General features: G+C 32.4%; 1 protein-coding gene across 1 annotated transcript; it reads left to right on the top strand.

Annotated features, from left to right (window-relative positions):
• The first annotated feature begins 9,021 nt into the window (after window positions 1-9,021).
• Window positions 9,022-13,774, top strand: PRR5 (two-component response regulator-like protein). The gene is made up of 8 exons (XM_020348204.3): window positions 9,022-9,613; window positions 10,422-10,583; window positions 10,681-10,811; window positions 10,923-11,078; window positions 11,503-11,677; window positions 11,773-12,109; window positions 12,583-13,348; window positions 13,436-13,774. Exons 1-8 carry the CDS (start codon window positions 9,421-9,423, stop codon window positions 13,589-13,591), a joined length of 2,076 nt encoding a protein of 691 aa, XP_020203793.1. The 5' UTR covers window positions 9,022-9,420; the 3' UTR covers window positions 13,592-13,774.
• Window positions 13,775-14,803: the final 1,029 nt, after the last annotated feature.

Raw genomic sequence — 14,803 nt, 5'->3', positions numbered from 1 at the left:
ATTCTAGCATCCTATCCAACCACCTTGGCAAAAGGTCATATGAATCTTCCCAATCACCAAAAAATTTTGAAATGACTTTTTGTTTTGCTTTCTAGAAATTTTTTTTTACGAAACTTTATAATTAAATTATCCACTTATTCTTTCTTGAATTAATAAAATTGACACAAAAACATCTTCCTTGACCATTCCTAAAATGAAATGTTAAGCATACTACTAATAGTTATTATGAAAATAACCTTTATTTTTAAATATTTGAAGAGTATAAAGTTACCTAATATGCAAGAGCAAATGAATTCAGAGTCTAATTTGTTATGATCTTGAGACAACATGGCATTAATGCATGTGTGTCAACCAACCCATTTCTTTATGACCCACTTGTTATTGTACTTAGTGGACATAATAACCCTTAGTTTTTAAGGGCAACCTTTATTACTATTAGGGCATCGTACAAACAAAACCTTAATTCAAACTCAACAACTAAAAATGTCCGGTGAGCATTCATAAAGAAGTGTTTAACAACCATTTGGACATAAGCTTTTGTATGAAAAATTAGCCCAACATATAACTCATCTCCAATGCGCCAAGAATTGGGAACATCTAACCCACCATACCACATCTCTTGATCTGGATGAGACTAATCGATGTAACTATAATGTAGAGTATTGCTCCAAAATGAAGGTTGTGATGGACCTACACGATGACAAGAGAGACAATATCAATAATAAATATTACTAAATTATAATGATAGTACAAAAAATTATGTAATTACCTAATTCGTTTATTCTGGGAGGCTCAACTTCAAATGGTGATTGCACGTTTATCATACGATTATCATTACTATCAATGTTACCTTTGTGTGATAAGCTATCATCTGCAATTTCATCATCTTCTTCAACATTAATATCATCATCCTCACTTAAGTTTGTTGCAAAATCAACATTTGAATCAGGATGATTAATTGGTGGCAAAATTCTTTGTTTAAACCGATGGTGACTACTTATTACATTTGAATGTGTTAAAAGTGGAGGTTGATGTCCTTCTTCTGTTATAGTTAAATCTAGTAAAGAAAAATAAGATGTGCCAATAATATCAACATCAATATTGTTAGTCAAATAGCCTTGTATAACTTAAGAGGGAGGGGGGGTGAATTAAGTTAACCAATTTTTTTTCCTTTATAAATTTTTAGAAATGCTTTCTCATATATTCAATTTCTTAGACAAATTGTATGTAAAGATTAATAATGCAAAACTACTCAAACACAATTAAGTAACAAGTAATTAAGAGTGTAGGGAAAGAAGAATTACAAACTCATTTTTTACTGGTTCGGTCAATCTTGCCTACATCCAGTCCTCAAGTCTCCAACTTGAGATTTCCACTATTCTTGTAAACCTTATAAGACTTGAATCCTCCAACACCTTGGAACTCCCTTTCCTTGTGTTGAGGTTCAAATACCAATAAGGAGAAAAACCCTTTCTCCTTTACAGATCAACTGATCAAGTGAGTATTACAGAATACTCTCTTTAAAGAGTAGATATTACACTTTCTAAGATCTTGATGAACTCTTTAGAGATTTTTTTTTCAAATGACTTTGGCAAGTAGTTTTTGTAAATTGATTTTCACAATGGAGTTCGTAACCTTCTTCTGAAAAATTATAGGTATTTATAGACAATTATTTCTTAGGTTGTGTCTTTTCATGAAGAGTTGTAACTCTTTATAATTTTTTAGAAAAGACACTCTGGTAATCGATTACAAGACTTGGTAATCGATTACAACGGTTTTAAGTCTAAAAAATTTGAAACTTTGTATCTCTTAAATTCAAATTTTTGAAGTTCTCTCTTCTGTTAATCGATTACAAGGTTTGGTAATCGATTACCAGAGCAAGTTTTAATCATTTGAACCTTGAACAAAGAAGTTTTGTTTCTCTGGTAATCGATTACATGAACTGGTAATCAATTACCAGACAAATATTACTAAATTAGCTTATGAAAACTTAAGATATAGAAAACTTCTAATTTCCAGTTTAAAACATTTTTGTTTAATCTTTTTTAATACTCTTTTTGCTTTCTTTTCAAACAACATATTCTTATATTCAAAAAGATTAAAATTAGGTTTTCTTGAAATCCTTATTTTAATGGCCAAGTGAAATTTTACAATTTCTAAAAGTTCATTTGACATACTAAGCTAAGTAGTCAAGACTTATCTAGTTATTACTTGAGATCTTGCTTCTTGATCAACTTGCTTTAACTTGACCTTTATTTTCTTCAATGTTTTGGCATCATCAAAACTTTGTGCATATTTTATTTCACAAATATATAATTCTACCATAGCCATATAACTTTGGCATTCAAAACCATCAAACATGCACGCAACATCTTCATCGTCTACAATTTCTCCAACTAGATAAAAAATGAGATTTAGAGATTGTAAATATCTAAAATTGATGCTAGAAATAATTTGGTTATGATAAAATTTCAATTTGGCATGATTTTTTTTCTTTAAAGATTCAAAATCTAATCCACGATTTACACAAATTGCTTTTGTGTCACCTGTAAAAATGCAACCTTGATCATTGTTAATTCTACTACCATTATAATATAGTAAGCAAATGAAAGAAATTTTGAAAATGAAAGTAGAAATATGCAAAATCAAGAGATAGAGATATGAGAATGAAGAGAATAGTTACGGAATGAATATATCATCCGAAGAGTTGAGGAATGTAGAATGAAGAGAAGAGTTCCTTCATCTACATATAATAAAACTTATACTGGGAAGCTTCATGGGTAGTCAAGGATAATAAATTTACCTTCATGCGTAGCCAGAGAAATGATGGGACTTAACGTTCACGGGCTTGTAGTTTTTTACTACAACGAGCATTGACCACTGAGGACTGGAACACAAGGACCACTAACATGGTGACATTTTTCATTAATTTGTACTTCATGCACAAAACATCAACCATGGTGACATTTTTCATTGATTTGTGCATGTGCACAAAACATCAACCATGGTGATGTTTTGTGTTGCCATGGAAAACTCTCCTCTCTCTCCTACATGTATGCATGAAAGCATCACTTAACTTGACGTTTTTCAGAAATTGTCACCATAGCTAACGCTTTCTTGTCTCCTCCTAATCCGACATGGCAAAAACTATTTAGTTTGGTAAATAGTTTTTTTATTAATTTATTTTAGTAATTTTTTAATTTATTATGGCAAAAAAGCTGGTTGTGCTATGTTGATTAACTTAGGACTAAAAGGGAAATATTGTTTTAAAAGATGAATATATCATTGTGAGGATATGACCTTGTGGTGCTCTAAGAGCTTAGTTGTTGGAAAAGCCTTCTTAAGTATAGTTGTCTCTTGAAGTGGAGTGTTGAGTCTCCTTTAATTCCTTAGTTGATACTGTATAGGGGCAAGGTCAAACCATACTAATTTAGAAGTGACCAATCGAGTAAGGTACAAAATTGGGAGCCAAAATCCCTAACTAAGTCATGGAAGAGGCGCAATATTTGGAGGGTAGTCAACGAGCTAGTTCCACATAGGCTTAGTTATATATGATAAAGTTGTGGTAAGCTTACACCCAAGTTGTTTCATCCCTGATATAAATACATAACTTTCCTAGTCTAAGTAGTGAAATCCGAAAAACCATGTTGTGTTGTGAATTGATACCCAAATTTGTTGTTGATTTAGCAAGTCCAAAAAGATCTCATTGTGAAGTTGGTTCGATAGGATTAAGCCACTCATATTGCTTACCATATTGTAAGAGATTTCTTAGTTGAAATATGTGACAATGCATTTTGTTGTTGCGTTTATATTTTATGGTGTAGTTATAAGTTGAAATGTTGTTAAGTGGTATTATGTTAAAATTTGATATACGTTGCTATGTTGTAGTGTTGCTTGTTGTGATGTTAAATACTATAAGTTGTTGTTGTTTGATCACACTTTGTGTTGTAAAGTTGAATATCAATAAACCTCTGTTGTAAGTTGATATATATTATGTTGGACATTGAGCCATCTTTATTTTGAAATGTTGTTATATTGTGTAGTGTTAATATGGTAATATTGATAACATAGTTGCATTTCACTTTATATTATGTTGTTTCATTGTTTTTAAGCTTATCCTTGCAATTTTTTTGGTGTTGGACTACGATGATCATATTCATATGGGAGCAGGACAAGAATAGGTTAGAGGGCAATCATGTTTTAAGGGTCATGTGGGAGATGGTGGTGCTGTTTTGGGCTACTATGACGTAGCTAGTTTATAGTAGTTACTTGACCGACAACTTAAGTTTATGTTTTTAGTTTGGATTACTATATATATGTATATGTATAATTTTCAGTTATAGTCCCACTAAGGAATTTATATTCCTTTATTTCAGTTAATAAGTTTTATTTATATATCTATATATTGTTGCATGTATATCCAGGGACTATTTGCACGACAAATCCTAGGTAATTAAATTTTATGTTTTCTACTACTTAGATTGATGAACTATAAAGTATAAGAATTTATCGAATAGTTTATAACAACTTTCAATCTTTGCACAAAGCTTGTCGACAACCTTTTCTCCAAAGATTATTCTAGAATTTCATCACCTAACGATTACAATATTGCATTATGTACTTTTTTCATTATTGTTTTTCTTTATGTAGATGCAAACTAACTACCAATTTTTCTTATCTTTTTAACATCAACTCATATTCTTATTGTGAGACTCCAGTAACTATCTTCACTCGCCACATATTAAAGTTATTTTTCGCTAATAAAATTTCCAACAACAAAATTTATAGATATCATAGCCATGACTCTTTTTTTCTTTCATTAGTAGGTTTTTTCCATAACCTTTTTTTTTTAAGATAGAATATCCACCCATCACTTAAGACACATATTCTCACTTTTTATCCACCCACCTCCATTTACTCCATACTTATAACAAAGCCTTTTACCATAAAGATTGACACTCCACCTTCATCCTCTACGTCCATGTTCCGAATAAGGCTATTTTGAAAGCCTTAAAATTCTTCATCCTTAAACCTCCTAATTTTTTCTCCATGCAAACTTTATTCCACTTAACTCGGTAAATTTTTTGTTTTCCCTCCCCACCCCTTTAAAAAGCTCTTAAAGAGAGATTCAATATTCAATTAAGTTTTGAATTCATTTGCATGCCAAAACTCTTTAGGTGTGACTTGAGATTTCTTTAGAGTATTCAACACACTATTCTCATGGATAAGGTATAAATAGACCTGCCCAAACTCATGTAAACACTTTTAGTCAATTGAGAATTGAATTATTTTGAGAGTCTGTGTGCTTATTTTTGTTATTGAGTAAGAACTTGATACTTATCAAAGGATCTTGATCCTTTGTGGTGAATCCCCGTTTGACTTATCATCCCCTTTTCATTTGTAGTGTTTCTCTTCATCCTCATCTAATTTGCTTTTGATTTTCAATTGCATTTGTTCTTGATTTTGCAACTACTTGTCAAAAAAGATTAATTGATGAAAACTCATAGAAGGCTTCATAAAATCAAGATACTCCAAATTCGCCAAATTCTATACTTTCTCAAAGTTTACTTTAAAACACTCTACTTTTTTCTTTCTTTTTTGCATCATGCACATGCTCTAGTAACGAGTACTTGGTCCAAAATACGTTACCTTTGATAAAAGTATATTGAATAATATAAATAAGATAATACAATACTTTTCCCAATCTTCCATAATCAAAAAATTCTCTTAACTGATTTTTTTCTTCCATAATTCTAAAACTCACATGAAAATAAACTTTTTCCAATGTAAAATAAAATCTTTCATCTTAAAAAAAATTAAATCTTTTTATCCAATAATTGTAAGACTTACCGTGAAACGTGAATTGACCTAATATTCTCAAGTTCAATTCTCGATAATGTTAAAATAATACTGAGTTAAATACAAATTAATATTTGATTATTAAATTTGAGAAACTACATAATACAATGATGTCTAAAAAAAAAACAAAAATACAAACATAATATTCTTTCTAATCAGATATTTATTTCTTTCTCGAATATTACCTGACCTCATTATGAAAAGCTTTGAAGAAAAAAGAATTTGGTATGCTAGGTCAGTATCGGTCCCGTCCTCACCTAAGTTGTGCAAGTTATTTGATCAACAGTGCATTAATTCTGTTTTGATTCTATCATTTTAGCTTGCAATCAAAACGTGGATAAATGGTTCATCGCCCTTCGCACGTGCTCTCTAAATGCATGTGGCTTTCCACCTCTTTACTGAATTACCAAACAACTAACATTTTTTTTTCTTCCCTCCTCTGTCGTATTAAGTCTACACTCGTAAAAGTTATTCACATTATCACCATGTAAAATATAGAGGAAATACTCATTTTGAAGTCTACATCGATATTTTAATTTGTTACTTCTGCTTCATAAGAGTATTTTCAATCAGATTGCTTCTCCTGTGCCACATCACTGCCACATCAACTTTGACCCACTTTATGGGTTGCTTAAATTTTAGTAAAGTTACTTGTAGAAACAATTTTGTTAAAATTTAAGCAACCCATAAAATGGGTCCGAACTGATGTGGCAGTGATGTGGTACAGGGGATTGCTTATAAGCAATCCTATTACAGATGCTCTAAGGTAAAGTCTATATATCGAATCAACTGCATATGTTGCAATTCAATTTAAATTTAGGTAGAATATAATTTTACGAATCATCTTCATTTACTCTAAATTCTAAAACACAAATTATCTTGTTATTCGGTATTTGTCATGTAACAACTAGGCCCATTGATGTGTTTAGATATTTTATACCCAAAGAGGCACATCTACGGGGTTAGGAACAATTTCTCGATCAAACAAAATTTTAAGCCAACCACAGTGGCTAGTGATAAAAACATGCACATAATTTATTGGAGGTTATGAATTTAAATGTGTTTTTTTGTTGTTGATGTATTCGTGTTAATAGCTAGCCCAATCCATATAACTTTGTTCTCTGGCGTAATAAGATTTCTAATTTGCGTTACTTTGAATTTTAAGCTCTGTTTTTATGAGTAGTTAACACTAACTAATAACAAGCACTTACAAATAAATATAATAACCGGTCATATATGTTTAAATATTTGTCACGCTAATATATATATATAAAAAAAATTAACACAGATATATTAGATTTTAGAATGGTAAAATAGCATTTTCAGGACAAAAAAATTACTACAAAATGAAAGAAAGTTATCGTTTCTCAACCAAAAAGGAAAAAAATCAACCAAAAGAAGAAAGTTATCATTAAGAACTTATTAAGAAAGAAATATAATACTAAATAATAATGTGGAAAAGAATGAATTAAAAGAAATAGGAACCTTTCCTTATTTAAAATCCAAGTTTAGTCCATAAATAGCTTGACCCGTAAAAATCTCTTTGAAGAAGTTTAGACTCTCATACCGACCAAAGTAGTCTTAGTGAATCTATGTCACGCGTTCAAGTGCTCTTCAATTAAGGTTATTAGTTTCACTTGAAACCAAAGCTACTTCCCAAAGACTGAAAAAAAATATTTTTTATTTATCGAATTATGTTTACATGTTCGTTATATGTTTTCTTTAATGAATGTTTTTATATAATTACTATATGTGATTCATGTGATAGATAACTTTGATTAAGTAATTAAAAAGCTCACGTAATATTAAAAGTATTTAAATTAACAGAGTATAAAGTTAATTCTAACACTTGAACGAGATTAATTTTATATCATGTCAAAATAAAATCTAACTCCTTAAATTATCTATTGATGGGAGTTTGGCTACCCATAGAAACAGATAATTCAGCAATTTATTAGATAACTCTAACATTTAATAATAGCATAACACATTTTGTTCAATAGAATTTAATGGATATTATGATTGTAGTAACTTGTGAACTGATATATTGTCGTGGATAGTTTTTTACTTCTTTCTTTCAAATTTTATGTCAACAAGCCTCTGTTGAACTCTTGCCTATTAAAAATATGATCAGAATGGTGTCCTGGAATATCACAAAGAAAACAAAAACTCACAAAGTAATTCAATTTTTTGCGTACGTCATGGTTATCTTTATTGCAGATATACTTTAGTAGATTTAAAATTATTGTAAGTTAAAAAGTGAATTTGTGGAGAATTAAATGGCTTTAAACAACAGTGGTAGGTGATAGTATGGATCAATATATAAAATCTAAAACAAGATTATTTTGTCTATATCTATTTGTTTTAGATGGCTTTCAAGTTTCAACCCCAGTGGGGGCAAAGAAAAAGAGAAGATATTTGCTTCTTCTAAGATACATTGTCTTGATATTTGATCTTTTACTCTGTATGCGGTGGTTTGAATCTAAAGTCTAAAGCAATTGTAAAACCTAAATAATTATTTAAAACATTTATTATTATTTAAAATATGAAATTAGAATATTGAGAGTTATAAATACCACAAAATAAAAAAGAATATTTATATTGGGAATTAAAAAGGAAGAAAAAATGCAATCAGCCATAAATAATAAAATAAAATAAAATAGCAGCCTTCTAGAGAGGGGAATAATTGGTAGTGTTTTAGGGTAGTTAGGGAATTTTTGGTAAATAAATAGTTAATGATTAGATTAGAGAGAGGAAATAGGATATGGAAAAGTGTGGTTAGTTTGATTGGCTACGGTCGAGTGGGAGAGACGCGCGCTATCTGAGCCCATTAGAGAGTGAAAGAGTGATGGTGGAGTGAGGGAGCGAATGGAGGAGCGAGTAGAGAGAAGGCGCGTGGGGTGGGAGATAGCGTTTGACAAATTGAAAGCCACAAAATTAAAAAGAAGAGCATCCGCTAGGACAGAGCCACGTGTCAAGGTGTCGACCATGTGATAGATTGGGAGCCTCAAAATATCTGAGCCTTGGGGAGTGGGTTTATTATATGTGAATATCTTTCTGGCTAATGGCCATTGTCCCACACACAAAATATCCCAATGCGCACACACTCAAATAAATTGTGATATTTTTTTGGATATGGATGGGAAAATTAAAAAAGGGTGAAAAAATATCCACCACCAGCAACCAGCAGAAGCAACAACCCAACCAAACCAAACCACGAGAACCCAATGGCTTTTTGGCTTTAGATCTTTGGTCGAAAATCAGATCTGATTGATGACGTGGACCATGTGGGCCAGGGGTTACAAGTGTCTAGATATTTTCCCAAACCAGGATATTTTCGCCAGCCGTTCGATCCTAGGGTGGTTAACGTTGCTGTCTTGTCCCACGCCGTTCGATCACTCCGCTGTTAAACTTGACGCTCTTCTCTTTCCATATATCGCCTTTTTTCTTCCTTGCTTTTTTATTTTTTACCCTCCAAATTTTGGATACAAGTTCAGGTTTTTGGTTCTCCCAAGATTCTGAATTTGGATGCTGTGGTGCGATTGATTCGCTGGGAATAACATGGGGGAGGTGGTGACGAGTGGAGACAAGTCAGTGAGGGTGGTGAGGGAAGAGAGTGAGAGTGGGAACAGCATGGGGTTGATGAGGTGGGAGAAGTTCTTGCCCAAGATGATTTTGAGAGTGCTTTTGGTTGAAGCTGATGACTCCACCAGACAGATTATAGCCGCGCTTCTTAGAAAATGCAGCTACAAAGGTAACACAACTACCTCCAACCTTGTTTTCGTTCTTATCAAGTCTTGTTTTGTTAATTGTGTTTGATTTTTTTTTTTTTATTATTCATTTCGCTGACCTGGATATGGGAACTTGCTTGCTTCTTTTATGCTCAAGATTGTAATTTCCATTTTTTTTTAAAAAAATTACTTTTTGCAATTTTGCATTATGTTAGTCTCTGGTCAATTTCCTCTTTTATACGGTTTCCTGCTACGAGTTGGGTTGCTTCCTGTGATATAAGCATGTAGGTTAGGGTGGATTGTTCTGCTTTTTCCTCTTTCACCCGATTTTGAGGGATGACACCGTGAGTTTGATTGATTCTAGGCACTAGCTTCTTTCTCAATGAAAAGGGTGGAAAAGAGCAAGAAGTTATTAGTAAAGCAGAGTCTTTGGACTGTCAATTTGAGAAAGGATTGACATACGAGTGAAGTCTCAAAGGTTATGAAATAGGAAAAAAAATTGTGCACGAAACACAGGCGTTTTGCTTATTTTATGTTTTTTAATAAAAAAAAAATCTTTTTTAAAAAAATTATCTATTTTCTTACAGGTTATGTGATGGGGATGTGGGTTCAATGAAAGTCTATGGAACTAATGGCTCCTTTCAACTTGCTTTTAAGAGTCTTGGCAGTTTGGAAACTACCGGCTTTAGCTATAAACATGATACAATTATTTTCAGTTGTCTAAATATTTTTCATTATCAACCTGAACCTTTGTAACGTGAGAAAAGTAGTACTTAACTGATTACATGCCCTTAGAACTAAAAAATAACTTTGTTCATCTGCTTTGAGCAGTGGCTGCTGTTTCGGATGGCTTGAAGGCGTGGGAATTACTCAAGGGAAGACCGCACGGTGTTGATCTAATACTGACAGAAGTGGATTTGCCGTCCATATCTGGCTATGCTCTTCTCACATTAATTATGGAGCATGATATTTGCAAAAACATCCCTGTTATAAGTATGATATCCAAGATACATGTTTTAGCTGCTACTGAATTTTCCAACTTTGTTAGTAGATGAAGTAATCCATTTGCATTTTTTTAATGCTTTTCCAGTGATGTCTTCCCAAGATTCAATTAGCACGGTATACAAATGCATGCTGAGAGGTGCTGCTGATTATCTTGTTAAGCCCATTAGAAAAAATGAACTGAGGAATTTGTGGCAACATGTTTGGAGAAGACAATCAGTAAGACTTCTGCTCACTCATTTTTCAGTTATTTTCCCTTTTTCTCTTAAATACTCAGATTTTATTGACAACTGATCTAAATTTTAATTTATAATTTATTTCCTCTATCAGTCAACCACTGGCATAAATGGTCCTCAAGACGAGAGTGTTGCACAGCAGAAGGTTGAAGCCACTGCTGAAAATAATGCTGCTAGTAATCGTTCAAGTGGTGATGCTGCTTGCATTCAGAGAAATAAGGAATTAATTGAGAAAGGAAGTGATGCACAGGTTAGTCTCCCAGACCTAGAATTTTTTATTTTTATTTTTTTATTTATATTTTTCAGTTATTTGTAGAAATTTGTGAAGGACAAAGAACATACACAGTCAAGTACATTTGTTATGTCCAGTTTTCACTCTTTTTCATGCTAATCTCTGGTTAGCTTGGAAATTCTATCATATCTGTCTGAAATTGCCCACCAGTTATTTTTATGTTAATCTTCTGTTCAACTTCTTTGGAATACTGCTGAATCTTACCTACCTTTTGGTATGACAGCAGGCATCCTCAATATATTTAGTCATTGTACTTCAAATACATTATGTTTTCCATTAGATATTTATGTATAAGCCTCTTGTAGTTAAAAGAAATATGCTTCCAGCTTGGGTTGGCTTGGTGAAATTTTCATAGAGTCTGCATGTTTGCTTTCTGTTGCAGAGCTCTTGTACAAAGCCTGACTTGGAAGCTGAGAGTGGTCCTGTCGATGACATGCAGGAATTTTCTCCGCTGAAAGGTGGGGATGAAGCATATCCAAGTGGGACAGAGACTCAAGAAGTTGAAACATGCATTCGTTTAGGCCAGACATTGATGATGCATGACAGTCGTGATGGAGGTAAGTTTCTACCACTTTACTGCATAATCCTTTGTTATGCACAGTTACTTGACTATGAAGAATATCAGAAATTTAACCTAACTTGTATTTTTTAGGATTAACTGTGGGTGTTAGCAAAAATGGTGAGGCAAGCACGACTAAGGACAAGGATGCTGATCCAGAGCATTTTGGGAATGCTAGCATCAGTGATGAGGCTCGTGACAATCACTATGTTCAAATTAACTCTTCCAAGGAAGCTATAGACTTGATTGGAACATTTCGTACTCATCCAAACTGTACCCTAAAGAATTCCACAGTTAATTGCACAGGCAAGTTTGACTTCTCTCCTCAATTGGATCTTTCTCTGAGAAGATCCCGTCCTAGCAGCTTTGAGAATGAACTCACTGAAGACAGGCACACCCTTATGCATTCTAATGCTTCAGCTTTCAAGCGGTAACTGCTAAAATCCCTAGTTATTATTATTTTAATTTTTTTGAAGTTGCTTGTAGTTATCATTAACTGGTAGAAATCTGTTGGTTGCTTGTATATGTCTGCATGCCTTCCTTATTTAATTAATTTACTATAAAGGAGTTCAACACCTTAAACAAACTGACAGGTGTAGAAATAACAAATCTCCTGCCTAAATTATGGAGTGGCAGGTTTTGGCTTTTGTTAATTACCTACTGAAATACATTAAAGATGGTGATTATAGAGTGATAATTTTGAGATATCTTAAAATTTTAAAACGATATAATTTTCAGAACTATAAAAGCATATTAAGTTTTGATAACTAAATATTACAGTGTGATTTGTTTCTTCTGTAGGGTATGGGGAAGAAGCTAATAAGTTTATAAATTTTGTCAAGTAACCTCAAAATTTCACTGCCCTGTTTAAGTTCTATATGCTTATCATTGAAATGGTTGCAGGTATACTAACAGGCATTTGCAAGCCTCGACGCCTGCTGTGTTAATTAACTTCTGTGATCAACAAAGAGAACAGAGAACAAATTGTGAGAAAAATATCTCTCATGTCGCCACTGGCTGCAACTCAGATAGTTCAACACCTAGTATGCAAAAATGTATCATGTCTCCAACTACAGTCCAATCAAAAGAATCTGAACTTGCAACCTCACAGTCCCAGCATGGGCATTCTCTTCCAATCCAAGTAAAGGGTGTAAGGTTCAATGATCTATGCACAGCCTATGGTTCTGTACTTCCTTCAGTGTTTCGTACACAGTCAGGTCCCCCGGCAATGCCGAGTCCAAGTTCAGTTGTGCTCCTTGAACCAAACTTTCATGTAAATGCATTTTATCAGTCAAATATGAAAGATAGTAGTTCAGAGCAGCTTTATGAGCCTTGTGGTCCAAATGGAAACAACACCCAAAACCACATAGTATACACACAGGAACACAAATCAGAACATGCAGAGGATCGAGGACATATCTCTCCTACAACTGATCAAAGTGTATCAAGTAGCTTCTGTAATGGAAATGCAAGCCATCTTAACAGCATCGGTTATGGAAGCAACTGTGGAAGTAGCAGCAATGTTGAACAAGTTACCACTGTCATGGCAGCTTCAGAGGCCAAGAATGAAGACCTCACAAACAATGGAAACTCTCATCGATCTATCCAAAGAGAAGCAGCTCTAAACAAATTCCGCTTGAAAAGGAAAGAGAGATGCTATGAGAAGAAGGTTCACCACTATAACAATTACATTGTATTATAGAATGATTATCATTGTTTCAAATAGAGGCTAACTTTTTCTTGTACTTTTTAATAGGTTCGCTATGAGAGCAGAAAGAAACTAGCGGAACAGCGCCCCAGAGTGAAAGGACAATTTGTTCGTCAAGTGAATCCTGATCCTCTTGTTGCAGAAAAAGATGGCAAAGAATATGATCATTTACAGATTTCTGACTCACTGGAGAGGAGAACATGAATTGTTAGTATATAGTTGCTTCAAAGTTTTGTTTTCCTAGAAGCACTTGATTTGTATATGCTTTCTAAAACCATTTTTCTCATTTGCCCTTTCTCTAAATCATGATATATAATATACCTAATGTATTATATCATTGTAATTTTATACAGTTTTATAGAGATCTATGTGTTCATTATTTATTTATTTATTAGTAAGTTGTTTACTTACAAGGATTCACTGATTGATAATTTATAATAGAGTAGCATTATAATTTTTTTTATAATGACTATTGGATAACTTTTTGAAAGAGTCCTCTAAAGTGTAACATGCACTCTAGAGAGTAAAGTGAAACTATCTTTAATTATATAAATGGATCAGATTTTTTAAGCTTATTAAAAATTGTCACCTAAATGTATTTATTTTTTAAAATATCATTAATGTACCATAACATTAAAAAAAAAATTATGCGCTCCATTGATCTTCATCAAGAATGAAATCTTGCTTCATTTAAGTTTTAGAATGTTCAAAAAAAAAAAAAAAAAAGAATCTAATGTAGAGAAAATACACGGATAAGAGAAAGTGAGAAACTTGATCAAAATAGAATTCAACAAAAAATACTTTTGTGGACATGTTGGATAGTTGAGTCAATGAAGATAATATTAAGAGTAGTCATGATTATTTTTCACTATTGTATGATTGAGTCTTGTAAGATTATGCGAAGTAACAATTGAATGTTAAGAAAAATGATAAATCTAAAAAATAATAATTAATCACGATAAAAATTTGCACTATTTATATAATTAAAGGTCGAGATTGTTGTATTTTATCTTCTAAAATGCATGTCCACTTTAAAGGAGCATTTCCCTAACTTTTTACATTTTGTTCAAAGCTCAACACATTTTTAAAAAATAAATAAATAAATCGGTTTACCATTTAGGTAGTTGCAGGTTTAGCAAACAATTGTTTTCTCTTAAGGGGGCATTTGAAATTAGTTCATTCAAAGAATTTTTTTTTAACAAAATATATGTTTGAAGATTTTAAAGAAAGTTAGATACGTTCTTGATTAAAAGAACAAAAAGCTTACTATTATTTTTTTCTTCTTCTCAATTTAGAACAGGTAGCTTTTTGATTTTTTTATAAGTAAAAGTTATATCATTAAAATAGTTTTTTTTTTCCAAAATTTATCCGAACACACTCTTTCAATGGATACAAAAATGTAAAAGAAACAAAACG

This window comes from Cajanus cajan, chromosome 6 (genome assembly GCF_000230855.2).
Source record: "Cajanus cajan strain Asha chromosome 6, NIPB_CcT2T_4, whole genome shotgun sequence".
In the NCBI taxonomy this organism is placed as follows: Eukaryota; Viridiplantae; Streptophyta; class Magnoliopsida; order Fabales; family Fabaceae; genus Cajanus; species Cajanus cajan.
The sequence above is the reverse complement of the archived record's forward strand: the minus strand, read 5'-3'. Positions and strand labels throughout refer to the sequence as shown.

What these genes read in the sequence shown, in the direction of transcription:
- PRR5 (XM_020348204.3), top strand. Translation starts at nt 9,421, where the DNA reads ATGGGGGAGGTGGTGACGAGTGGAGACAAGTCAGTGAGGGTGGTGAGG. An exon ending in TAGAAAATGCAGCTACAAAG is followed by an intron (nt 9,614 to 10,421) that starts GTAACACAACTA and finishes TGCTTTGAGCAG; the next exon opens with TGGCTGCTGTTTCGGATGGC. An exon ending in CAAAAACATCCCTGTTATAA is followed by an intron (nt 10,584 to 10,680) that starts GTATGATATCCA and finishes ATGCTTTTCCAG; the next exon opens with TGATGTCTTCCCAAGATTCA.